Source organism: Pithys albifrons, chromosome 4, assembly GCF_047495875.1.
Source record: "Pithys albifrons albifrons isolate INPA30051 chromosome 4, PitAlb_v1, whole genome shotgun sequence".
Classification (NCBI taxonomy): Eukaryota; Metazoa; Chordata; class Aves; order Passeriformes; family Thamnophilidae; genus Pithys; species Pithys albifrons.
In genome coordinates, this window is record NC_092461.1 from 63,998,804 (window position 1) to 64,025,201 (window position 26,398).

Consider the following 26,398-nt stretch of genomic DNA (forward strand, 5'->3'; position numbering starts at 1 on the left):
CTCATTTTAAACATAGATGCTGTCTGTAATGGAAGGAACAGAAATGTGACAACTTTTCACCTAGAGCTGCATAAAGTACAAGCAATGCAGCAGGCAGGGGCACAAGTCAAATTCTAACAGATGAGCTTTGAAGTCTGGGCTGGGAAAGGATGCCAACACCATAAATTTTTGTTCCTTGTATCTTAAAGTCTTTGCATTTGCAGTCCTGAGTCATCTCCCCAAGACTGAGCTCCTGTGTCCCTGTGCCATTCTCCTCAGGCTGGGCTGTGGTTCAATAGGGTGTCTCCAAAGACACTGTTGTGTTTGAGGTAAGTTCAGTGACTTCGTTGCCAACTGGTAGGATAAAAACTGGGAACACTTGGTTTTATTCTCTACCAGAGCCTGAACTACTACTAGTCTCTGTCTTGGTACTCCTATCTGATGGGAGGGAGATGATACTGCTTTCCTCCCAGGGCCGCAGTGAGATTAAATGTCGTGTCTGGATTGCACTCAAGGTCAGGTTTGTAAAGGTGTTTCTGATGTCTAACTGCTGGCAGGGCCAGGGCTTTTCTCTGTGTATCTGAAAACAAACAGCCATTCTACCACTTGTAAAATAGTGGAGCTGCTCACAAACACACTTTCAGGCTCTCCCTGTGGGGAGCAGTTTGTGTTCTCTGCTATTGGGTGTCCACATTTTTCAGTACTGTACACCCTGCCTTTGCCTTCTACTAAACATTTCCCAAAAGCTCTTAAGTCACTGAGACTCGTAGATTACCACATGCTACTTGTTTATTTAGTTGCTTGTGTTTGTTGTTTTTTTTTTGTGGATGGAACATATTTTAAAATCAATAAAATAAATATCTACTACAATACAAAAAAATCTCCACAGCAGTACCTAAAATACAAGGAAATTAAATATGCTTCTTGTGAATATCTTCTTCTCTTGTAGGTCCCAATTATAAATTAAATAAATAAGAAAAACATAAATACACATGTCAAGTTACAACAATTATTAAGAGGAAATATTAATCATCTCCGCCTCCATCCTCATACTGCTTAAAGTTATTAATTAACAAATTAAATACTACAATACAGCTTTCTCAACAGCCAAAACTCTTGCTGCCCTGGTCTGTGTTTGGGGGCTCCATGGGTCATGTTAGCTACAAGGGCAGGTAGCACAAATGCTCACTCTCTTAAATACACCAAATTCAGCAAATGGACTTTTCCCAGGGACTGTCCATTGTCCTTATTTTTGCTTTGTTTAGAAATTGAGACAGAAAGGGATTGAGTAGTTACTGTTCTCCCTACTCCTTGAATGTATGCATCTCTATGCAAGGGAGCAGTCCTACTGAATTTACTAAGTTTACCTATGTGTGTAAAAATAGCACACCCCTACAAGGCCAAGGTTTCTGGCAGGATTTCTGTGGGCTGGGGAAGGGATTGAAGTGTGGGTGGTAATACTTGTAAAAGGTGTTTTCAAGAAAGTCTTGGCTATGGCTCCTTTTTGGTTCAGTCATAGAGGACCTGGTGTTGGCAGGGTTGTGGTCCCCAGACCATTCCACAGGGCCAGTGTGTCAGGCTCTCATTTAAAGCTGGGCTGGACCCCTGTGAGAAACCTGCCCTGGTGCTGTTCAGTGGATGTTGGCATTTCTCTCACACACCATGGCAGCTGACACATGGTTAATGCTGGGTCACCATTGCCAATTCCATCACATGGTTAACAAAGAACTGTGTTCTCCTTCTTTTCCAGGAGCAAGAAATAAAAGCAGGAGAGCAGATCATGCCTGTGTCAGGCTGCTTAGCCAGAAAAGGACTTTTGCCTTGGGTAAGGAGGAGCGAGAGTCTATGTGATTTCTGGCTGCAAGGTTGTCCTCTGAGTAGTTAAGCACCTCTGAAGGAGGAGTCTGTGACTGAAGCAGTGACAGGCAGCTGAATGTGAGTGCTGACAGGGGTAGTTCATGAAAGCCTAGTGCCTCTCTCATTGGCAGACTCTAGACTGGGCTCTGGCTGTACAAAAAACCAGTAACCACTTTAAATAAGACTCCCATCCCCATCTTACTGCCTTCTCCATCATGCTTAGCCCCATGTAGGTGTCCCCTGCTGGCCTCCTTGAAGCCACTGGGGACATTTGCTCTGTGAAGCTACCAGGCTGCTCCATTTGCTTTTCCATCCCATGGGCTTTGGTTGCTCAGGCTGCCAAGCTGCAAACCTTTCCTGTGTGCTGCTCCACCCTGCTCAGCTCAAAGCCAGAGGACCTGGCTGCCTTTCCCTCCTGGCCTTGTGATACCCTGGCATTTGTGAGCTGGTGGCCAGGGACAGCTGCCTGGGCCTCCTCACCTCAGTACCATGGCACTGTGTATGATGGCATCTCAGTGCATTCTACTGATCTGGCTGCAGGCAAGCAAGTTTCAGATTGGAGCTTCTTCCCTCTGCTTCTGTCAGAGAGTAAGACTTTTATTTTTAATTTATGCTTTGTTGCGCTGGCAGTTAGATTAGAAATTGTCTTTACTATAAGCAACTGGAGATACACTTCCTCCAACTTTAAAAATCAAGTTCGGTATTTAGGGAAACCAATGTCTTTTTTAATAACCAGGGAAGCACTCAAAGGAGGCCCGTACTGCTCATGACTAGTATAATATTGTCTGTAACCTTGGTGAAAACCTTTTTGTAAAGTGGTTTTGCTCTTTTTTGAGAGGAAAACCCAAGGGGCCCAGACCAGCAATTTCTAAACTGAAAAAAAATTTGTTTAAGCAAATTCCATTAAATCCATCTATTCATAAGCACAGATCTCCTACATGCAAATATCTCATGTTTAATCACCTAAGTTGCACCATTTATGTATTTTCTTTCCTCCTAGTATTTTATGCATTTAATGAAATATCCTCTACCACATGGGTAGAGGGTAAGTTGCTGACTACCACTTCACATATAAGCAGGTTCTATAGCAGAAGGTATCCCCGAGGTTGTCCATTTGCTCATAGTTTGATCTGGCAGGATGCTTTGAAACATCAATCCCTCATCACATAGCACAATTTGGTACACGTGTGTGCAAACTTTCTCAGTTCAGGCCCAGTGTTTTAAACTTTTTGCATTTTATACTTCCCTCTTGAAATTTCAAAACTGAAGGAAAAAATGTGTTGAGCATGTGGCATTCAACCAAGCATATCGTAAGATGTGGGGGTTTTCTCATGATGTGAGGGGAAAGACAGCAAGCAGTGGTACACAACAGGTGGATCCCTGGAGTTTAATGGCACTCTGTCATTGATCTGTTGCCTTGCAGGAATACATGAACGTCTTGGTAGGCTTTGCCTGTTGCAAATCTGAGCAGATTCAGAGAGGACATAGAAAATGGTGAATAGGTCAGGAGTAGTTTCAGTATCATTGAGTCAAGATGTAAATCTAGTGGGATACCTGGGATTTTAGTATAATGCAACAAAGAAAGGCCAGTGAGTTGCATCATGTTCACCATTTTTACTTTAGTTAGCTTTTCTCCCACTGTTCTGAGGTAATGAAGTAATAAAAAGGATATTGCTTTCCTGGATGAGCTGTGCTGTGTCTGTTCTCTCGTTGATCCTAAAGCACCTTGTGCTGGCTAAAGGACCTTCTGCCTTTCCAAGTGATGCTGAGCCTCATCAGTCCGCCTCAAAGGCACTGTTTGTTGCCCCCAGGTACTCTGACTTTTTCTTGTGCTTCATCCACATCTTCCTCAGGAGGCTGGGTGTCCCGCACAGGTTGCCTCCTGTCAGTGGCAGGGAAGCTTCTGCTCCTGGTGGCAAGGCCAGGTCATACTCTGTTGTCTTCTTCCAGCGGGTCCTGTGGCTAGTGAATAAAACACAGATGTGTACAGTGTGCATCTCTGTGGCCTTTCTTTCCTTATGAAGGCCAGCCACTCAAAACCAAAAGCTTCAAGCAGGTATGTCTCTGTCTGGCCTGTCTTTGGGACTGGTGAGTCTGGAATGAGCAGGGGCTGTGCAGGACAGTGTCTTGGGTGGTGCAGCTGCCACCTTTCCACTTGGTTCCCTTGTTCTCTTGCTATCGGAGTGGACACTTACACAAGAGGACAGGCTACAACTGGGACCACTACTAAGTGCATCACCTCTAGTACTTGCTACTTGTCAAGAAACAGGTAGGTTACCAAAGGAGAGAGCTGGGCCCTTCCACCATAGTCCTGGACACATGTGGCAGCACCTAGGAGGGGTGAACTCCACTGGCTAAGGGAGATTTACATCTCTCTGTACAGAGTGTGAGGACACTGTGCCGATCAACTTGTTATTGTCCCTCAGGTGTCAATGGTGGCACCTCAAATACCACCTGGATCCATGTCTGGCTTAATTTTCTGCAGATGAGTGCATTTATACTGTGGTCAAGCTGCTCTGTAACTACACTTCAAGATATTAAATGTTTGTGCTTTTGGTGGGTTCTTTTTTTTTTGTTTATGTTTGTTTTTGTTTCTGTTTTTTTTTAACTAATTATATTTTCTAAGCTTAGGACACATATTGTAGACTTCTTAGGGGGAAAATACTTACGTTTTGAATTAAGATGATTTTTTTCTAGTGATAAAACAGAGCTGTAATGGGCACTAAGACAGCTGTATAAATGCCTGTGGCTGATGATATAACCAGCATATCCTTTACAAATCTCTCCCTGCCTTTAGGAAGCAAGAGGCACGGCTTGGCTGGAGGGGTGGGAAGGGACTTACTCTTCTGTAGAAGTGTGGTCATGTGTGGGAGAGCCTGTGACAGCCACAGCTTTCACTGTGATATGGGCAACTGGAGATGGAGTAATCTGTGGGAGCAAAAGCACATCATTAGGAAATGCCACTGATGAGTAGGAATACAGGTTCATCTGAGGAAAAAGGCTATTTTAACAAAATCAATAAATACTATAAATTTCTCAACAAGAGAAAGCAAGTTAAAGATTTGACTGACCAGCACTCACTCACACAAATACCAGTTGCTCACGTGAATGTTCTTGCTGAGGTCAGCACATGACTGGTATGAGCAAGAGTTACAGCTCCTATTGAAGGAGGGAGGCTTGCAGAACTTTCTATTCCCTAGTTTTCATGTTTAGCTTCCTGAGGAAGCAAGGTTTTGTGCAGACTGACCAGCCTGCCTTTTGCAGCTCCTCATAGGCCATCTCTGTGGCTGCCTGGGAAGCAGATGCCTCAGCCATCACTTCCCCTTGAGCATACAGAACTGTTTCCCTGTTTTGTTGAGTGCTGCTCTGTGGTGTGGGGAGGTTCTGGTTATACTCCAGTTCTGCCAAAGCCCTGCGAGTGCCTGATCATCGATTCTTCCTGGTCTTATTTGATCAAAAATTGCCTGACAGAACCGAGTCTCTTTATCCTCATGAACAGGTCACTCAGACTAGCATATCCTCCAAAACAGTAAGCTAAAGTGGTAGTTGCCCAGAAATACAAAAAAATGTCAAAAATTGTGATCTCATAATTTCAGGCAATAAGCACATTTACTGATTTTACTGGCATTACTGAAAAATTTCTTCATATGATTGTCACTGCCATAACTGGTTTTAAGCTGTCTAGGGCTATTTCTCCTAGGGTTAATCTGAGACTGGATACATATAGGTGTACTTTTCAAGTATCCCAAGACTTAGAAATTATTGAAATCGCCTTTGCAAGTATCTTTTGCAATTTAACCATGATTGGTAAGTTCAATTAATTTCACTACCCTGAATACTATTTATTTTGACCATCCTTCAGTATTGTACTGTTGTTTCTCTCAAGTGTAGTTCAGCTATCAGCTAGCATGTTGCAGCCATCCAAAAAAGCCTGTGAAGCCGCAAAGTTTTAATAGCATGGTCTAGTGTTGGCCAGAAACTTTTCAGCAGATTTGTTTCTCTTTGAAAAGTCTAAGCTTTTATAAATGTAACAACTTTGAAATTTATTTTTTTTTGTAAGACAAAGAAGGAAGGGGAAACATTTTAGTAAAGGTAAGTAATTTTTAACCAAAACATTTTTTCTGTCCATTAGAGAACAAATTTTGGGTTTTTGTATGATGATTTTCCCATCAACTCTTTATTGACATTTCTGACTCAGGTGGTTATCATGTCAGGTTGCCATTCTGGAGAACGCAAATTATTTGATGCTTGTTCCACTTTGGAAATTCATTTTTTCCCAATTTGTGAAATCCTCTGAGAAACAAGAGGCTAATTCCTCCCAGCCCTTGCAGGTGGCTGGGCATCCAGAACAGCAGTCTGCCTGATTCCACTCCAACATCCTTTCTGGTTCCCTGAGGGGCAGATGTCCTATGCCAGTCTCTGCTCCCAGCTAAGGATCCTATGGCATAAATTATGTTCTAAAGCTTTAAGAAAGACTGTGAAATCCACAGATACTGTGACACTCTCATGCTGTTACTGTGGGACAAGCTGACAGGTACAATGTTGTAAGATGCATCAAACAATAGTAGCAGGTCTTGCTGTATTACTTACCAAAGATTTTCCATCCAACAGGTGATTATAGGACTTGGATGACTCTCGTTCAGTAGTTCCCACTGAAAAGCATATGAAACATGGCATTATCTGTAATTATCCCTTTGGCATATCTTGTATGAAAAGCTTCCTTCTGTGCAGTAAAACTCAGACACAGAGCCCAGATTGAGGTTATAGTTACACTAGATTTGATTATAGCCAAAAGCACAGAGTTTTCTTGATTATGACCATCTAATAAGTGATTGTGGAGTTGTAAGTCATCCTGGAAAATCTCTCAACTGCTTGCTTCGAGACATTTTAAATGAGATGGTGAACTGTCCTTAGCAGAGCAAGCTAAGTGGGAGCCTTTCTCCCTCTGGGAATGCTCACATGTCTCTACATGCAAAGTGCAGTCCCATCTGCTGCTCCTCAGTAGATGTTAGTTAATGCAGGTTTTGTGCACCTTGGAGCCTGCACTGCAGGTTTGTCCTGCCTAGGAGATCATCCTCTCCTTTCTGGATTGCCGTGGTGAGTTATTTTGACCTGGGCAGAGATGTGTGTTTTGTCCACCTCATCACAGTGAGGGATTTAACATTTCTGTCAGCTCTTGACTGAGTGACACTTCTCTGCTGTCCTCCACTCTGGAGGTTACGCTTCAGCTTCAAGTGAGTGCTCAGCCAGTAATTATCCATGGATAAATGCTCACTGACATTCCTGCTAGCTGTGCCAAGGAAATAAATGTGCAAGGGATGCCAAATTTTTTTCATGGAGCCAAATCTTTCCATTTGGCTCTGGGAATATGGACATCTCTCCTGCTGTGACCAACAGAATATAAATGATGACAACAAACTTGGAAATAGTCAGAGTGCTGCTAATAGTGCTGTCTCCAGCCATGACTTAGCAATCAGAACTGTCTTCTGCTTCTGGGGGCAATATTTGACCAGGATAAACATCTTAGCCAGCTTCTGCCTTCCCGCTCCACCCCCCTCTAGTAATTCCATTAGGTACCTTACTGTATCCCTCACGTCAAAGTTAATTCAATTACCTCCTCTCATCTTGCATATTAGGTACTAACAGTATTCAACAAGTGGCTCCAGACATCAGTGCTTCAGCTAATGTCCATATTTTTTCTTTTTATTTGGTTTTGCTTGCTCTTATATTGTCTGATTCTTCCCTTCAGCCTGTCCCTCTTCTTATTAGACACAGAAAATGCCCTGGCAAACCTTTAGCAAGGTATCTGAGCAAAAGTAAACCCTCACGGCTTCAGGTTTGTAGGTGCTCCCCTCAGAACAGTGGTGCCTGGGTGTTTCCAGAAGTGCCTTCCTGCATGCTGAAATGGACTGTCCTTAATGCTTAGTGTAGGATTTCCGATGCTAGCAATAAACATGCTGATGGCCTCATCAGTGCTCTTTTATGTTTTTTGTTCTAATTTAAACTTACTTTCTAAGGTCTGCCTGCTCATTTCCCTTTCTCCTTCTATGAAACCTGTTTCCCCCTTTTCTGTTCTTTTTGTATTCCTACAGCTTTTCTCTTTTTTGCACCTACCTGTCATCTTTGCCTCTCATCTTCCCTAACAGCAGAGATTTACAGGTCCTCCTTTCTCTGTTTCTGGCTCGCTGCCACCCTTTACCCTGCAGCCAGTCCCAGCCACTCCTCCTCCTCTCCCTGCTCCAGCCCTGAAGCTCTAGTTCTTTGCTCAGACATATCTTGTCAGCTCTTGTCCTGGTTTGAGATCTTTTTTTGTCGTCACAAGCTCAGTTTCTTCCTTCTCAGTTTTCCAGGCCTTGCTCCTGTGTTCCTAATGGGATGGTTTCTGTGCAGTGTGATTGCAGACTGGTGACATGAGGAACATGCACTTTCATCCACCTGCTTTACAGATTTAGAACCTTTCAACTGCTAAATGACCATTTTGTCTACCAAATTCATGCCATATGGGATCTTTTTGTCTGCAACTGGGTGGTTTTTCCAAGGAGAGCAAAAGATGTGTTTTTGATTAAAAGGTCATTCCTTGCCAAACTGCCCAGGCCTGCTCCAGCTTTGATCCTCCAAATATAACACACCAGTGCTGAAAGAGCTGAATGACCACGCTATTTATGTTTACTCATCTCCTTGGTTTTGTATTGGCAAGTTCTATTTTTCCTTCAAGGGTTCTGACAAATATGCAGAACGTGTTTTAGTTGAAAAAAATTCAGGTCTCTGGCTGACATCCAGAATCTCAGATTTCATCCCAAATTATTATGTTCTGGCAAGTTCTAAGCAACTGAACAGCGATCTTATATAATAAGATGGCTCAGGCAAACTCAGTAATTCCCAATTTATCATCTCTAAAATATTGTCAGGGAGTGTTTATGATTGAATAAAGTGAGTTTATGACTTTGAATAAATTGAGCAATGCTACGGTCATAATCTCATTAATTCCACTGGATATTTTAAGCATAGAATTATCCTTCAGGTACATAGCAAACTGCCTGCTTCGCTGCAGACTGGAAGACTGCAATATCTAAAAATATTCTCAAGCCTTGGAGGAACAAAGCCCCTTGTGTGGACTTACCGTGCTGGGCAGTGCCCTTGGCGGGGCAGGGTCCGCGCTGCCTGCCCTGCTGGTGGCCCTGGCTCCGCGCCTCGTCCTCGCTGTACAGCACCTGCAGCAGCTCACCCTGGTGGGGTCGGCGGTCCGAGATGGCCACCACCTGCAGGGAACAGGCAGAACCATCCCGTTACACCTGGCCTTGGGCATTAGGTGGTCTGCTGAGGCTGTGGGGGAGCTGAAAGGCTATTTGCTCTTCCCACTGCTCTATTGGCATCTGAAGGGGATTTGTCAGGTGGGGACTGTGAGATTTGTTTTGTTTGGCTTCAGTCTGCACACATAAGGTGTATTATAGTGTGGTGAAATCCTGTGAGATCTGTTGGGGACCCAGCTAATTATTTGCACCCTTCTGTATTCTCTTCAGGAGACTGAAATGTGGTCCTTTTCAAGCTCCACTGAGTAGGATATGCCTATTAGACAGCTCAATGAAAATTACAAATGCTATTTCTTTATGGTCTCCCCTGTCTTTTGGACTTATTTGTATTTTGTACCTGGTAAATGACTGCAGAGGATACCAGGCAATGAATAATTGTGCTTCTAAAGATTAATTTTCACAAATATTAGCTTGCACAAACAAAATTTACTGAGAGCTGCATCTTTGAATATCAGGCCCCCTGTATCAGAGTCCCCAAAAACAGGCAAAATCAAGTTCTACTTCAGTCACACCTAACTCATGTCACTCACTGTGCTGCCACAGGCAACTGAGTGGGACAAAGCTAATGTCAGTCTAAAAAAACAGGGATACACTCCAAGCAAGTGGATCCATCAGGACTGTTATTCAGGATGGTCTGGGAGCAGTTTCCTCAAGAAGATTAAAGTTGCAACAGCAGGAAAAGAGTGTTTCATACTTTGTTGTGGTTTTAATTTTTGTTGTTCTTTCCTGAAGACTTACTACTGTCATAGAGAGAACCACTTAAACAGGGTGAAGATCCAAACCAGCAAGGAAACATGACACTGTTCCCTATTGGGTCTTACACTGGAAGACCAGCAGAAAAGCAGTTACTTTCATCTAACTGATGACTGGGAGCTACCATCTACATGTTTTAGATATAAATACAGTTATTTTGTTTCAAGACTGAGACCAACAACTGACCAGCCCACTACTGGCCCTGACCACCCAAACCTTGCAAGCTGCTTACCAGAGGCATCACCCCCTTCACTACAATGACATCAGTGGAGACATCTGTCTTCAGTGCAAATATGATGAGACTACCTTTGGCAGGGGACTCTCAGAACAGCCCTTGGAACCTGCCTCATGTGAATTAAGCCCTTCCAGCTTTCAAGGAACACCACAAAGCTCAGCTTTTCCCACCATCTCTGGAAATATGCCCAGTGCTCTTGGTCTTAGTTGGTGTGTAACAGAAAATGTCATCAACTCTCTGCTACTGAGACATCTGAGGTCACTTATTTTGCATTGTCATCGAAAGAGCATCTTTGGTAAGTAGGATGCTGGCTTCAGCCACCCCTAATCTGAAAGTGGCTTAAGTGATCAGTGTAAACCACCATGGACTTGAAACTTAACATTCTGCCTATGTGTTGCAGAGGATGAAATACGGTTTGGGAAAAGGAAGCAGGATTTTTAACTCGATTAATAGCAGGAATTATTTAGGCACATGGTTATTATTTACTAGATTCCTTGTTATATGTGGTATCAGCAATGCCAAAATGCCTTCAAGCAGCCAAATCTCTATAAATAATTCATGGTGCCATTTTCCATTACAGGGGGAGACACCAGTGCAATCTCTATAGCACATCTTCACTGAACATCTTTGCAGCATTTGGTTGTAGCACACTTTGGGAGTTCCTTATCTCCTAATTCAAGATTTCACTGTGACTTTGGCTACCTCACCCATTACTGTAATATGTAAAGACTTATCTAGGTCAGGAAACTAAACCTGCTGTAGCGCAGTTTTGATCTAAAGTGGAGCTGACATTTCTCTAGGGTACCTAGGGTAAGGCAGAAGGATCAGCTGGGAGTCACTTTTCTTTTCTAGACATACCAGGAGATTGAAATCTGTGTGAATGCAGTCAGCCAGACTATGCAGAATTAGCAAATTGCTCCCTGAAAACCTACTGGTTTTGGAACCTGTAAGTCCCTTCAGTGGCTGAGTCTGTTTGCAGGACATTGCCTCTGAATTCAGAGCTCAGCAAAGTCTCTTTTTATGGACTTTGCTGTGTATGAGAGCACTGAGGACTGGCATAGCCACTTTTGGAATTAACTGTGTTAAGGGGGAAGTGACATGAAAGACATAGGAGGGTTGCAGAGCAGCACAGATGTTGTTCCAACCACGCTGCTCCTGGACCCAAAATCCCACCATCAAACTAAAAGGTGACAATTAAATATATCTGCCTTTGGTTAAAACTTTGAAGGTTAGAGGCTGAACAATAGAATGTTTGTTAGTGGAGTAAATGCCAGATTTGTAGAGTTAAGCTCTTTTTGATGATCTAATACTGAACTAATTTTTAATGGGGCAGCCCTAGCAAGCACAGAGGAATTTGCCACTTTCATGCAATGTAGCCAGGTACTAGTGTCCAGACAGTTCTACCCAAGGGATTTTGGGGCTAGAAGAGCAAGGGAAGAGAAGGAAAGGATCTGCTATCACTGGAAATAACTCTTAGTAGGGTAATTGGAACTGCAAAGGAACATGTTTAAAGACTCAGCTGAAAAAAGAAGGTGTTTCCCGCTTATTCTCACTGCTCCACAGTCATGATAGCTCATTTGAGTTGGCTACTTGAATGTGATGGAAGTTACCCACCAAAGTCAGTAATTTGAATGTTAAATCACTTAATGGTACACTGCTTGAGTATTTCTGCTGTGAAAAAAAAGGTCTAGCAGATGTCCACATTGGTTGCTATTTTTGTCTTGCTGAGGATTAAAGTTGTGAATCCACTGCAATCACCAGAGCAGAAGATTTCATGTTAGCTGAGGCATTTCCATGGTGCTGATTGCAGGTGCAGATGCAAAAGTGAAAAATAAATAATCATTCTGCTACTTTGCTGTGGGTCTAGAAACTGGCAATCACAACTTCCTCACGGGCACATCTATTCCAGCACATGCAATTTATTTGAATGCTTGTGTATGAGCTGTAAGCAACTTCTCCCACTAAAGATGGGGGATGCAGAAGTCTAAGAGTTGACTGTGCCAATCACTTTGGTTTGAGAGCCATCCTTGTTTTCTTTGCTGGAGCTGCAGACCATTCCTCAGGCTTGGTGTTCCCACTGCTAATATGGTGCTGCCTGCATCATCACTAAGAGCCAATCAAAGGACATCCTTAATTAGGGTCAGGAAAGCCCCAAAGATAAAAAACAATCCTCTTAAAATACAGCAACAAGAGAGGGACTTTCTTATTTTCTTAGGCCTTTATTAGTGTAGTGCTGCCACAGCAGCTGATCCAATCCAAATTAAATATTAAATGCTTTCATTTAGTAGAAGCAACAGCAGACATAGGTTTGCCCTTGATTTCAGTGAAAGCTATCTGAAACTTCTCAGCTAAATAGTTTTATGAGAAATATTGTCAAAAAGAAAAACAACAAAAAAGATGAGTTGGTTTCATCAAGTCAGAATAGTTCACTTTTGGTTTAGACTCTTCTGCTGTTTGTATATTGCATGGAAAACATAAAGGCATAAGAAATAAAAATGGTGTATCACAAAATAGCTTAGTTTGAGTAGCACTCCAGCACTCTGGCTTTCATGCTCATTTGGAATGAAGAGTAATTTTGAAACCTGAGCCTGAGTTACAGGACAAAAATAAGACTTTTGTCATTTGGGAAAATATACACAGATATAGTTTCTACCTAATATTGATAGGCATGTTATTGACTCTTCCTGGGTACCAGTTCAGGCATCCTGTGACATTCTGGGATCCTGTGATGTGCTTTAATAACCAAAAAGGGGATGGGAGTGAATGTAGTAAGTTTTTTTTCCAGTACACAGGTAAACACGGTAAGCAGGAGGACCTACAGCTCTGTGCAGAGATCAGGGAATAGGGAATACAAAGAAGGGGTTCTCTACAATTGAGGATGGGGCTGGGTAGTAGGATAAGGCATAGGAAAAGGAAAACTCAGGGACCAAAATATTTCAGCAGAGTGCTAGAGAAGAGACAGGTCTGTGGTGAAAAAAATGCTGTGGCAGAAGAGTCTCAAAACCTGTAAAAGTGCTTGGATATGCAGAAGAGAAAGAGACTGTCATTCCTGCAAATCAGTTAAAAGGATTGTGAAAGGGGTTGTGAATGGGTCAAGTGGATTTAAGGAGGGAAATTGAGCTTTGAAGACAGGAAACCTCACACCATGTGTGATAGCACTGGAACTTTGAAAATGTTTTCTCAGAGAATGAAATATGTTGAATTATTTTTAATTTGGGGGTACCTCATCTACAGAAAGTGGGTAAAACTCCATGTGTGTCGGTGCACTGGCAGTGAGTCGAGGCCAGGCAAGCACTGCTGGGGCCAAGGGACAAGCATCCTCCAGTGCCTCTCTCAGAGTCATCCTTTAGGGTTGAGGTTACAGTCCATTGCTTGGTGTTTTTCTCCCAAATTCCCAGGGATACTGGCTCCTTGGTTAATGCCTATGTATATTGCTATGATTTGTTTAGTTTTCATTTCTGCCTCTTCCCCTGGCACTATTATTAAGGCTTTATGGATAAGAATTAAGTCTGTGATTCCTTCAGATGGCCCAGGTTGATAAGCTGCTATGTTCATTTTGACTGTCTGCACAGCAAGATGGTTGGGGGGTTTTGTTTACTTTTCCTTTTTTTTTGTTCAAAATGCTTCTGTAAATAAAGTGCAGCTTTACAGAAACTCCCAGTTCTGTTTCCCACCCCACTCACTACATCAGACATGGATGCACTTCTTTGCCGTGAAGGATCTGCTTCCCATTTATCTGCAGCATTTTTTAGGGAAAATGTAATCAATCAGAATTAAAAAAAAAAAGAAAATATTTTCTTACACTCTTTGTTAGGATGTGCTGCGTAGTTTTGGCTCGTCTTCGGGCAGGACTACATGCTGCAAAAAGAACAGGAACATGGTCAGCTTGCAGTGGAAGTGGACATGTGCCTCTAAAACTCTTTCTGAAAATACACTGCGGGCACAGCGGAGAAAGAGGGAAGAAGAAAGGCTTTAAGAAAGATTATAGCGGAAATAACACCCTAAAAAGTCATTTTTAGGTCTGTATTGTATGCTTTAGCTATACAATACAGACATCCGTGGGCTTGGGACAGCAACCTATCCCAAGTTTCTGCACTGTTCCCACAGGCTTCCAGGAGGAACCCATCTTCTGTTTCCTCAGTTTTGACCTGACATCCCACCTACCAATATTTCAGAAGGAATGACTAGTATATACATTAACTTGAAGAGTTCTATAATTTTGTCTGATTAGGGACTTCATTAACAAGCTCAAACTCCCTCATGACATTATTTCCCTTGTTCTGCATGATGTCCAAAGTGCAACATATGCACTAAGCCTAATATTATCTTTTTCAAGCCTCAAAATTACCCATTCAGTCCTTTAACTTGGGACACTTTGCTTAAAGTTCTGTTTCTCTGTTTTATTTCTTAGGCCTGTGAAGACCCTAAAATCATAGAAACAGTAACCAATAGACACACAAAATGCCAGGTCCATAAGCCAAGGTTTTGTCTGGACTGAAGTGATTGGTTTTGGATGAGGGTTTTATTGGACAAAGTGAAGATTATTTAAACATTATTTGAGCTAGAATTGAAGCTGGTCTGAAGGGCTCTGTAATACTCCCAGCTCTCTCTCTCATCATATATTGCCCTCCCCTGTCTTTAGTCTATGGAGCTGCAGGATTTAGCAGACAGTGACAGGAACAGGCTTGGAAAAACCTGTCAAATGTGGAGAATTAATTCCAGTTCTAAAGGCTGACTCTTGGAGTAAGGCATGTGAATGGGGGTTTCTTATTCAGGTTCTGTGTATAATCCAAAAGCTTTGAAGGCCAAGAAAGGTTTGTTATGAGATGATGGGTGACTCCTACTCCCCAGGTGAGCTTTTCTTTATGTTGTTGGCACACATGTAACTCCAGAAGTCGCAGTGCTTATCACTGCAATGTATTACTGTTTGCAGAGTTTTGAAGCTGTGGAAGCAGCTGAAGGTCATCCAACACTGCTGGTTACTGCAGCCAAACCGTTGTCCTCAGATGGCAGGAATAACAAGGGACTGGGCTTTCTAAGGCTCCAGTACAAGCCAAGCTGACAGTAAGACCAAAGTCACTCTTTCTAGACAGCTTGTGTATGTCTAACAGCCACCCCTCCATACTTCAGTGAGGGTAGAAATACTGAGCATTAGGATCCCATTGGAGAGAAAGTTCTGGCCTCTGCTCTGCCCATAGTGAAACAGGAGAGGAGCATGGGAGGTGAACAGTGTTGCCCAGGGTCTGTGTGAGTGGCCCAGTGCAGCACAGAGCACTTCCACACTGAAGTCATCACAAGTAAGTTATCTGCCTGTTTAGAGCTTGAGAGTGTGCTAAGCTGTTCAATTACAGTCTGTTGTGCATGGTGTGATATCCTCAGGAATCCTTACTGCATCTTCTCCTGAAGGACACATTTTATGTTTTAAACCACAGTGAGTGTGGGATGAAAGCCAGAAAAACATAACAAAGGGGATTTGGTAGGTTTTTTCCGTAAGAATATGTAGTATGTTGTTTTTGAAGCTGCTTCAATCACCTTTACTTCTGGCATTTTCATGTAAGGACTAAACTAGCTGGTCATGAAAAAAACACTCAAGTGTAAAAATTTAGTGATTAAAGTAATTAAATTCTCATGTTTGTGGTGTTTTACGTATTTTACCAGACAGTGTGAGGAGCAAAATTTATAGATTTCTACCAGAAAGCCAGTGCTGCTGTTATAGCTACCCAGGCTGGTGCACAAGGAAGAACACACAAATGTGCCTAACTAATTTATTTGCGTATTTTCAGAGTACTTATGATCCACAGTCAAACTCACTGCCCGTTGTCCGCCAGGACGAGTGGCAAAAGGCTTACAGGGGCTGAAGAAAGGCAAGGCATGAAAGGGAAGTCACAGCACCAGCAAACATGCAATTACTTGAATAGCCATTGAAAGAAGAGTGAATCACAGAGGTAGCCAGAAGTGACCCACTTGTGGGGGAACACAATGGCAGCAATGCAAACAGTGGGGCTGCAGAGCTGTCCCTGCAAACATGAATTTCTGCAGAGAGTGGGAGAAGGAGGAAGAATGAATCCTTGTAGATGATGTATCTGGATTTGCCTGCAAAAGGAAGTTTGTATCTACAGCCCAGCTTTCAGGCAGCAAATACAATTACACTGATGTTTCACTTTGTCATTTCCCCTTATATTGCAAAATTAAGCAGCCGAGAGCTTATGCTTGCAGCTTGCAAGTAAAGATCTGATCTGGTCCCAGAATTTGTTTTCCCTTCTTTTTCCTGGTTTCTTGTTGCTGAAATATGCAGTCATTGAATTTAAACTAATTTGTTCAATCAAATGCAGGCTGTGCTTTGTCCGGTTCTTACTCTTCATTAGAAGCAATTAATGTTAATCATTCATTCATTTCCAGGGCATGGCTTTGGAAATGGTCCACTTATTGAGCCAGCAGACTTAAATTCAACATTCATGCAGTTCACCCACTTCATCTGAGCTGCTAACTGCTCGCAGAACTTCATTCTCTTTTCTATTACACAGAATAGCCACACAGTAGCAAGCTGTCACTTTAGCAGTTACCTCATAGGTACAGCAACACCGATTTCAGATTTCCTAATTTTGCCAGTGCAAAGATTTTACACAGCCACAATGTCGAAGCACCTGCACGGATTAACTCGAGAGAGCGGCAGTGAGCGCTGGGCTGCAGCAGGCAGAGCAGGGCACGGCAGAGCAGAGAAGCTGCTCACTGCAAAGACTTCCCCACTGCTAAACATTACACCCCTCTGAAAGGCAACACCGTAGTGGTTGTTACATGTTGATGTACTCACATTTGGATGAAATCACAGTGGTGAAAACCTCTAAATTTTCATCGCTGCAGCTGTAAATCTGGTGCATTTTTCCACGTCTTCCTCCTGACTGCCTTTCAGCTTCATGCAACCGCTCTGAACTTCTGGTAAATAGGTTTCACTAATCCAATCTGGCTCTGTGATCATTGTCCAGATCTACAAAGGACAAACTGATGCTGTGATCTCATCTCATTCCATATTCTTTATTGCAACATTTTCTGCTCCCATCTGCCTTTCTATGAATAATATTAACACAAAGATTTAATTTAGCTGTTACTTAAGCCTCTACTCAGATAGGAGCATTTTATTTTATGTCTCCTTTTACCAGTGTGGAGAGTCCTCTGCAATAGCTAATAATTAAAATCTAATCTATAGGCAAACAAATGCTTACAGAAGTTCTGCAAGGATTTAATTTTTTAAAAAATGGGTTGTGTACTTTAACACATTTATCATAAAAATTTGCTTCTTCCACATAATGAGGAACTGATTTGAGGTGTATTAAAAAAAGCATTTTGTGTTTACCTTTTAATTTCATGAGCAAGAACCAGAATCCTGGGCATTTCAAAGGAAAATTTCAAATGCAGATGACTAAGAAAGGGCACATCAGGCAGATGTGCATAGGTCTCTGTGCCCGCTACACTTCTGTGATTGCAGAGGGAGAGCAGGTGGCTTAGTCATAGATGGGTTCCTACAGGACTTGTTGGTTCTAATCCCATATTTATGCACTTAAATAAAGGGTCTTCTCGCCAAAGCTTTTCATTCCCTAATGCTCCCATCAGAAATTGTTCCTTTCCACCTCTGTGAATATCAGCCCCCTCAACTTCTGGTGACTTACTGCTGCCATGGACACCTAATACAGAAAATTTTGGCTTGCAGGGTCCAGCAACTGATGTAGTAGGAACACTTTCCAGTGTGAATAATGATATTAAATTATATCAGTCTAGTGAATAGCCTTCATTACTACCATGCGTGTGTCTAATTAACACAAAAACAAGAGCTGTCTTCTATAATAGAGGTCTGCCACCAACAGTCCCGGACGGAAAGTGCCAGTGAACACAGACTGTTGTTGTCATATCGATGAACATTTCTGGTTTGAAATAATAACTATTGGTCAAACACACATCCTGAGCCCAGCATTTTGGTAGAGTGGAAGGCATCACTGTTTCAGGAAACCAATGAGTGAGGAGAAACTATTTTCTCTTGACACCTCTCAGGGCAGGCTCCTGCTGTCCAGGGGTAGCAAAGCCACTGGGGGGCTGGGGCATTGTCCTAGGAAACCGTGGGCAGTGGGATGGCGATATAATCAAGCAAAAGTTCAATTAGTTTTTGATTTATTGCGCCACATGTTCTGCTTGTATGACTGATGTCATTAACATCAGGCTCGGCTGGCACATTCATCTGTCCCTGCCCGGCTGCCTCTGAAGGCGCACACACTTAACAGATGGGGAGCTGCACGGGCGCGAAGGCAATTGTTTACCCCGCTATTGTTCCTGTGTCAAGCAATCAACCCAAATCTATTACCCACCGTGAAAAAGATCAGCGCACCGTCCATTCAGTGGTGAATGGGGCAGAGGCGGTTATGCAGGAGGCTCTAAAGCTTTCGAAAGGATAAAAAAAATAATGAAGACCAACACTGAATAGTCGATTAAAAAAAAAAGCTACAACAAATCTAACCCACTCTTTATTTCACCTTCAGATATTCAGTCTCCTGTGAGAAGATGAGCAGTTTTGGATCCAAGTAATTGTTTTCCTAATTCTAGGCAGGACCTAAAGATACTGTCAAATCATAGATGAAGTTTAACATTAGAGCAGGTATTGGATGTTTCATGCTGTTGAGGGGTGGTGGGGATGTGGGCACTATAGTGAGACTCAAGATCTTGTTACCAGCTGGCATTCACTGTGTTACAGGGCAGGTATGTTTTAAACTCTTCTTTACAAGGCACAGGATGCTCTGGGGATGAATCACTGTACAGAGAGCTAATAAAAGGCTCTCACATCACTTCCAGAGAGAAAAATAGGGTTTAGGAGGGCAAATATAGTATCTTGCATTAGGGATCTTCATCTAGGAATGATTTTCCCCCTGTTCATAGAAGGGAGTTTGCTGCTTTATTTTGTCCAGATTTTAAAGGGTAGTCGAGCACTATGAATGCCCAGGGTTTTGCAGGAAATCTTAACATGGCTCCAAGAAAAGGACTTGCATGTATTGGGCTATGTTTTCTCTACCTGTGAAATATTTTGGGCAAATATCCTGGTTTAGCTATAAAATAGGTGTAATAATACTTGTTAAGGAAGTGTACTACGAAGCTCATCGGCATGCTACCTGATGAAGAGCAGCAGGCAGTAATTTTAGACTTGGGGGAGATACTCTCCATGATGTTCAGCCTAGGAACTGCTTGCACATACAATTTTATATGGTGTCTCCCTTGGGCTCCCTATTCACCTAGCAAGAGCCCAGTCTGTGGTGGGAGCAGGAAACCAAACCAGTTTTGACTCTATGAATCATTGTTCCACAAACTACATAAAACATCGAGAGACCAGGCTCAGATTTTTTCCTCACTGCTGAAGACAACTAATAAGCTATTAACTTAATTCACATGGTGCCACTGCAGCAATGAGAAGACCCAAAGAAGTTTTTGCACTAGGGTGTGTCTTTAGCTGAAGATTCCCAAGCAAATGTGGAATCCAAATTTCTCATGTGGGCTGTGATATAGAAGTTTACCAAATACCTGAACTTTCAGTGTTGACAGTAAAGGATCAAAACATTTGCTGGTGAAATAATGGGGTGACCAAAGGTGAACAGGGACAACTGAGGAGAAGCAGGAGGAGGAGAACTCAGGACACAAGAACAGACATATGGTGTCTGACAAAACACCCATCTAACCTTATCTGCAGGTCTGGGGCAAGGAAGGCATTTGATTCTTGGGGATGTGGGTGTGTGTGTGTGTGTGGCTCGGCTTCGCGAATGAAGATTTGGGAAGGGCTGTCCCCACGCGGGTGTGCCCTTCCAGCCTGCGCAGTGGATTTTAGGTGAGGCTCTGCATGCGCAGAACTGGCCCCACCATTTAAGTCCTGAGGTTCATCTTCCACGGCCAAGCAAGCTTGGACGGTGCCAGTGAAGTCCTCAGGACTAGAACCTACAGCACCCGGCATTTCCCAGGAGGTCTCCCATCCAAGTACTAATCCGGGGCTGATCCTGCTTAGCTTCCGAGATCTGACGGGATTGGATGTGGGTAGAAAACAGGCAAAGGTGGACGAGAAGAGACGTTTGCTGAGGCTAAGAGAAAAACAACTGTTGAAAACAGCAGAAGGCTCAGTGACCTTTGTAAACATGGCAGAAAATCTCATAAGCTGGTGAAATGTCCCTCTGGGGAGGTGGAACGGGTGCTTTTCCCAAGGGCTAAAAATGTTCAGGTATATTTGGAAGAAAAAAGTGTAGAGGCTTGTCCTGTTTACCAAGTATGCCAGAGGAGGTAAACTTAAAAAGAATCAAATAAAAAAATCAAATATGGTTACAAAAACTGCAATTAGAACTTTGAGTGATGTAAGATAAGTATCAGAAACCTCTAGACCTTATTTATCCTGGTTTCTGTGAACAGTTTAATCCCTTTGCAGCACAGCATTCTTCCACTGAAGTTAGTGGGAAGCATCTTGGTACTCTCAGCATTGGCAAGGAATATTGCCAAGGGATTCCCCGGCCCACAGAGGACAGAGCTCTTCCCAAGGCAGGTCTCTGGCTTCTCCCTGGATCTCGTTGTGTAAGAGGCAAATTTAATCTGTACTGAGCCACTTGAGCCTATTTCTTACTGTTAGCTGGGCAATATGATAAGGATAAACCCCAGATATTTTTGGAATAGGATTGTGAACCAGAGTGATGCACAGATCACCACTTAAAAATAAGAGGGGATAAAACTATACATACATGCTGCAACAACTACTCTAAAACACTTGTGTGTCATGCAATGCCAGCATCACTTTTTGTGGAAGGAAAATTGCTTTGTTTCATTTTAGGGCCACAGAACTGCAACTGCAAAGGACTGAAAAGGAAAATCAACAAAAAAAGCAAAATAGAAAGTGATCTTCTCGTACCTAATCTGTTATTTTTCTCCAAATAAAAGGAATAGAGAGACAGATACAGTATCAATAACTTCACCTCACACTTGTAGCAGACTGCATATCTAGTTCAAAACTGAAGTAGCACTGCAGGGCTGAAAGGTTTGTGAATGAGTAAAGAATTTTCAAAAGTAACATTTGAATCTGCATGAAGCTAGAAGATGCTGTAACGGGTTTATCCCGAATGGGAATAAGATTTAAGAAATTTAAGAAATATTTTGAACTTTAAGTTCACTACAGGGGGCCAGGAGAGATATGAGAGCTGTTTTGTTTGAAAGGACTAATGCACAGACTTCTCTGCTAATTAGGAAAGGAAATATCAGCCAGGCCTGGAAGCCAGGCTGAAAGCATCCCCCCACTAGTTACAGAAAGATACTGCAGGGTCCTGAAAAAAGAAAAAAACACCCACAACTCTGGTTGGCTTCTCTTAAAAAAGTTACATATAGATAATTGGGCATTCACAAATTTGCCCTAAGCTTGTAAAACACACTTGAGTAAGTCCATACGATGATTATCAAGAAACACAATGGCCAGCACTGCAAGGTTCAAGTCCCGCAGAGCTTGTGCCAGCAGAAGGGATTGCACTAAGCCAGTATTAATGCTAGAGCACGTGGAGGCTTAACAAGCTTTCATATACTGGTCATGTACTGGTAATCCACAGAAAGCATTAAAAATGTCAACAGAGGAGTAATATGTCCAAACTGGGCTGTGACAAAAATACCTTATTAAGATGCTAAACTTTCATTACATTTGTCCTTGATTTATTAATTTTTCAAGCTAATTGATCAGTGAGGTCTTTATTCCCCTGAAAAAGCGCAGTGATTTTTGTATAGGTTGTTTTCCACTCCCCATTTTTTCCTTTAGAACATTTTAAGATTATTTTGACTATTGGCTCCTGCTATGAGCATAACTATTTTTGGGCAAACAAGCATGTTAATAAAACCTTGTCCTGTGGTTCCTGGATTTATGCAGTTGTAGCTCTCTTGCTCCAGCTGCATACCATACGCAGTAAAATCCACTGCTTGGCTAACCAGGCAGAGACTACTTGGGATTTCTCCAGTGGATAAGTCGAAATAAATAAGGCAACCTGAACTGTTACCTTACATGTCTCTAGTGTGTCCCCATACAGGCATCAAGCTCCTCTTGCCACGTGCAACACATGTGCTTGTGGGGATGAAGGTCTTGGGAGGGTATCAGATGGCATTGCCTACTCCAGCTCAAGTTGTACGTGAAAATGAGATTAAATTTAAAACAAGGATTGTCATTATTGAAACTCAGAGACCCGAGTTCTAGAAACTTAGAAATTAGGAAGAAGAAGCTGCACTAAGGACACAGAAGCAGGATCAAATTTGTCAGTGCCCTTTTGATGCAGATTTAAGCTGTGGGCCTGTGTGAAGCAGCAAGGTAGCATAGGAGATGGCACTGCAACAGAAGAAGTTTAAGAACAGCACCAGTACAGAATTGCTGTGTCTTTGAAATGTGAGAGGTTTGAGGTAGCTTTTGTGCAACCATTATATCACATGACCATAAATCATACAGATATGATGAATCTGGAGGGTGGAAACTCCAGGACTCCCTCTGATGCCAATTATCCTAAAAGAGTTTTTGCAGAGATGAGATGGTTTATCTGATCTCCCTGCTGGTTTGGTCTTTGTCCTCTCTACTGACGCTGCCAAGAAAAGGGTGTCAAAGATCTTCTGCTGTAAGTACTTGACTTGTTTGTAGAAATCTGATTAAAGTAGATCACCTCAGATAACAAGAGGAATTAATGCTGCAAATACATAGGAGAGGATTTTCAACCTCATAAGCTACATAGAGGTCAGTACTTTTCAAGCACACAGCAGATCTCTGATTTTCGCAGAACTGATGATCTCTGCTTGTCCTTTTCCTCTCTTCTCTTAGCCTTTACACTTTAGCATTTATTAATTAATTTCTACTTGTAATCTGTTCTGTTACTCTGTCCAGTACGAGGAAAGTACTACACAGAGGTAACTCCAGGAGACAGAAAACCAAAAGGGAACTGGAAAGAGTTTTTGTGGGCTTGGCACTGGACATGACTCGTGCTCCTTAATAACCATATAGGTTAAGATTCCTCATCCTTCGGGTTTTTACAATATTTTAAAAAATCTGTATTCTCATCTTAGATGCTCCCCTGAAGTCTGATGTTTCTGTATACTCCCAACTTTGTCAGCCAAAAGTAGTAGGATCTAGGAGCACTTCGACTTTTTCTCTCTCTAGTGTGTAACGATGTTGTATGTTCAGGCTCCATGTCTCAGCTGTGAACAACTGTATGCAGATGTCTGCACACATGTTAGTGTTGCCCAATGCCTTGCTTGCTGTGTGCATGCAGATGTCTCCTGTGCAGGACACGCTCAGACCATTAATGCCCATCAGCTGACCCCGTGCTGACTGTTTGCTGCATGGGTGTTTTTAGCTCGGCTCTGTTAGGTAGGTCCCCGAATTGTGCTTTATGGTTTGTGACATTATAATTTCTGACGTGAAATCACAAACGGTTACTTTACTATCAAAGTCTGCCCAATAGCTCTGTGCTCAGCTTTACCAACTGAGGAGTCCTAATTTTAGGACTTCCATTTAAAATACAAGTACAGTAGATATGAAGTACACCAGCTTTACCACACCAAGAACTAACCTCGGCAGATGGCCACAGGAAGGCTGTGGAATGTGTCATACTAGGATGTTCTAACTGCCAGAAAAGCAAGTGGTGCCCCTGTGAGTGTCTGAACAGGACTCACATGCTCCAGAGGTGGGAGCAGAGGCTGCAGCCTTCTGGAACTGAACACCAAAGTGCTACCACTCCCAACATAGCCCCAACACGATTTCAGCCCTTCCTGGGGAGGGACGGATTCACTGAAACAAGTGTTACAGAGGCTCTGAGGTTTTCGTAGTGCAAGGTAATGCAATTCACACTCTGTTAATGTTAGTTCCTGTATTGTACTGCTTGGATAAACATGTAGTGACAGCTCTCAAGAGGCAGGGACCTGTCCATTGGAAAATGGATTATGACCACCAGCTCCTGCCCATAAAATACTGAGTAATCATCTAATGGTCACTAGCGAGACACCCTAGGTCTGTGCTGGTGACCTAGAGGTGAAACAACTTTCTTTGTCTGAATCCCTGAAGCATTCAGATCCCTGATCGGGGTGGGGGAAGTTCTTATCTAAACCACCATTTATCTTTCTTAAGGTGAAAAGGTCAGAAGAGCAAGTTATTCAAAGTTAACTGTTTTTTTATGCCATCAAAAAAGCTTATTTATTGCCAATGCTGTCTTAAGATATGCAGCAACACTTAAAACATCCAAACTTGCACAGTGTTTTTTTGAAAGCGATGTCAGCTTTTAGATAAATTACAAAGTCCATACACAGTGTTAGCCCCCCACAGCTGTGTCCATAACCGTACCAACAATGCCACACAATGTTGTCCTTAAATCCCACAAAGGCGAGCGACAATTCCACAGAATGAAGCGATAACGTATTAGAGATGCTGACAATCAGTCTTTAACATGTGTTATCCATTTGACTGCAGGTGTAAATCACCATTTCAATGTCAAGTTGCTAATTTAAGGCTGTATGGTCAAACATCCAGAGGACCCCAGAAAAAGCACAAGTGCACTGTTAGAATAGGTCAAAGTCACTACAAGTCAGGCAACACAGGGGAAATTTTCCCCACCAATACACCAGTTTGTCCTATGATATGTATATTTCATGATACAGTATTATTAGATTAAAGTAAACATTCAACAGGAGCTCATACTACAGTGTTGGCACAACCAACCTTCTGCTACCACCCAGCTGACTTCAGTTGCGCATGTGCTGCGAGTGTACCTGACTTCAGAACCAAGTTGTGTGGTTCTACAGGGTGACATGAATTAACATGTGAGTTATGTCCAAAGGATACATTTCATGTTTCCTCTGCTTTCACTTAACTATGCCACCTCAGAGATGTACATTAATTTTTGGCCTTTAATTTCCATATTCAGAGAAATAAGGAAACTACTTGCTGCCACTTGCTGTACTTAAGAGTTCTTTGAAAATTGAATACATGTAATTTTTCAATAGAAACCAGAGACAGAAAGTATTTTTAATCCTCCCTCTCCTATTACTAGGAAAGCAGTTAACTTAAGAACCTGATTAACATTCCACTGAGCTGTCTTAAATGGTTCTTCCTCTTATTATTTGGCTGTAAACATTTTCTACCAACTCATTCATGGCAGCTGTTTCTGTACATTGGAGAAAAAAAGAAATTCAATGGCATTTTAGTGGATTATTTAATGGGAGACTGGAACTGGCAAAATATAATACTGCATTTAGAAATAATGCATCTAAGGTAACTGTAGCCTTCCTAATGACCGTCCAAGTTTTGGGCGTTTTTTTTGTCTCAGTTTCACTGAGAAATTCAGAGTAGCAGTAGAAGCTTCTGCTTATTTTCATGGACCTCTACACATAAAAAAATACTCACTAAACATTTTGTAGCAAACTGACCCTACATAATTTCTCGAATGTACATTGCAACACAATGCAGAAAAGGAGCCGAGACCCTCTGCAAAATCAGTCACTGACAGTCCCACCACATCCCTGCTCAAAGAGAAACCTCTTCTTCTGTAGATGGCCTGGCAGCACCTCAGAGATTAAATGAGGTCTTCAAGTGGGATTAGCGGGGGAGGGGAGGGGGGGCGGTGCGGAGGGTGTTGGCGTAGATGATCCTCCTTGCACTGCTCAGGGCTGGCACTGCAGCAGACAAGTAGTTTGTGTGCTGCTGCACAACCTACAGATCCTGCCGAGATCAAGAAAATGGCAGCATCACCTTTCTGCATTCACTAGCTGGTGTTTGGATTTAAATTAAGCTCCTTTTCATTTAGGAAGCACACAGGGATGGTCTGAGGGAAAATGGAGACCCTCCCTTCAGGCCTCCTGCTGCATTTCATCAGGTTGCCCTTGTCTCTTCTGCACAGACACGCTTAATGCAGTGACAGATTTACCAGGCTGGAGCTGCTGAACGAGGCACACTGCACATGTCCTGGAGCGCTGTGATGCTTAAGCGGATTTACTCAGGGGTTATGGAAAGGGCCGACACAGAGCCTGGCAGTATTCCTTAACCATTCCTCTTTCTCATCCATTTTTTCAGGTCTCAGGGATGGAAAGCCAACCACAAGACAGATATGACAGCCTTGGCAGAAGACGGTGCAATGAGGTGAGCATACACAACAACCTACCTGTAGTTTCTTCAAAGTTCATTCACACAGGAAGATGGTGAGTTTTTGCAGATTCAGGCATGTTGGTTATGTATTTTTTGCTTCATTCTCTTTTT

General features: G+C 42.6%; 1 protein-coding gene across 2 annotated transcripts; it reads right to left on the bottom strand.

Annotated features, from left to right (window-relative positions):
* Nucleotides 1–762: 762 nt before the first annotated feature.
* Nucleotides 763–26,337, bottom strand: VXN (vexin). 2 transcript variants are annotated; one of them, XM_071554435.1, is made up of 7 exons: nucleotides 26,304–26,337; nucleotides 16,946–17,119; nucleotides 13,937–13,992; nucleotides 8,957–9,095; nucleotides 6,427–6,488; nucleotides 4,679–4,764; nucleotides 763–3,798 (listed from the first exon to the last, which is right to left on the bottom strand). In XM_071554435.1, exons 2-7 carry the CDS (start codon nucleotides 17,010–17,012, stop codon nucleotides 3,612–3,614), a joined length of 597 nt encoding a protein of 198 aa, XP_071410536.1. In that variant the 5' UTR covers nucleotides 17,013–17,119; nucleotides 26,304–26,337; the 3' UTR covers nucleotides 763–3,611. The 2 variants fall into 2 exon arrangements, with proteins under 2 accessions (XP_071410536.1, XP_071410535.1); XM_071554434.1 differs by lacking the exon at nucleotides 26,304–26,337 and adding an exon at nucleotides 17,486–17,591.
* Between the last annotated feature and the right edge of the window lie 61 nt (nucleotides 26,338–26,398).

Bases quoted from the DNA above. Each gene is read 5' to 3' on its own strand.
- VXN (XM_071554435.1), bottom strand. From the start codon at position 17,012: ATGCACCAGATTTACAGCTGCAGCGATGAAAATTTAGAGGTTTTCACC. The intron at 9,096-13,936 runs GTAAGAAAATAT...TGTTCCCTGCAG, and splicing joins AGCACATCCTAACAAAGAGT to GTGGTGGCCATCTCGGACCG. The intron at 4,765-6,426 runs GTAAGTAATACA...TTGCTCCCACAG, and splicing joins TGTTGGATGGAAAATCTTTG to ATTACTCCATCTCCAGTTGC.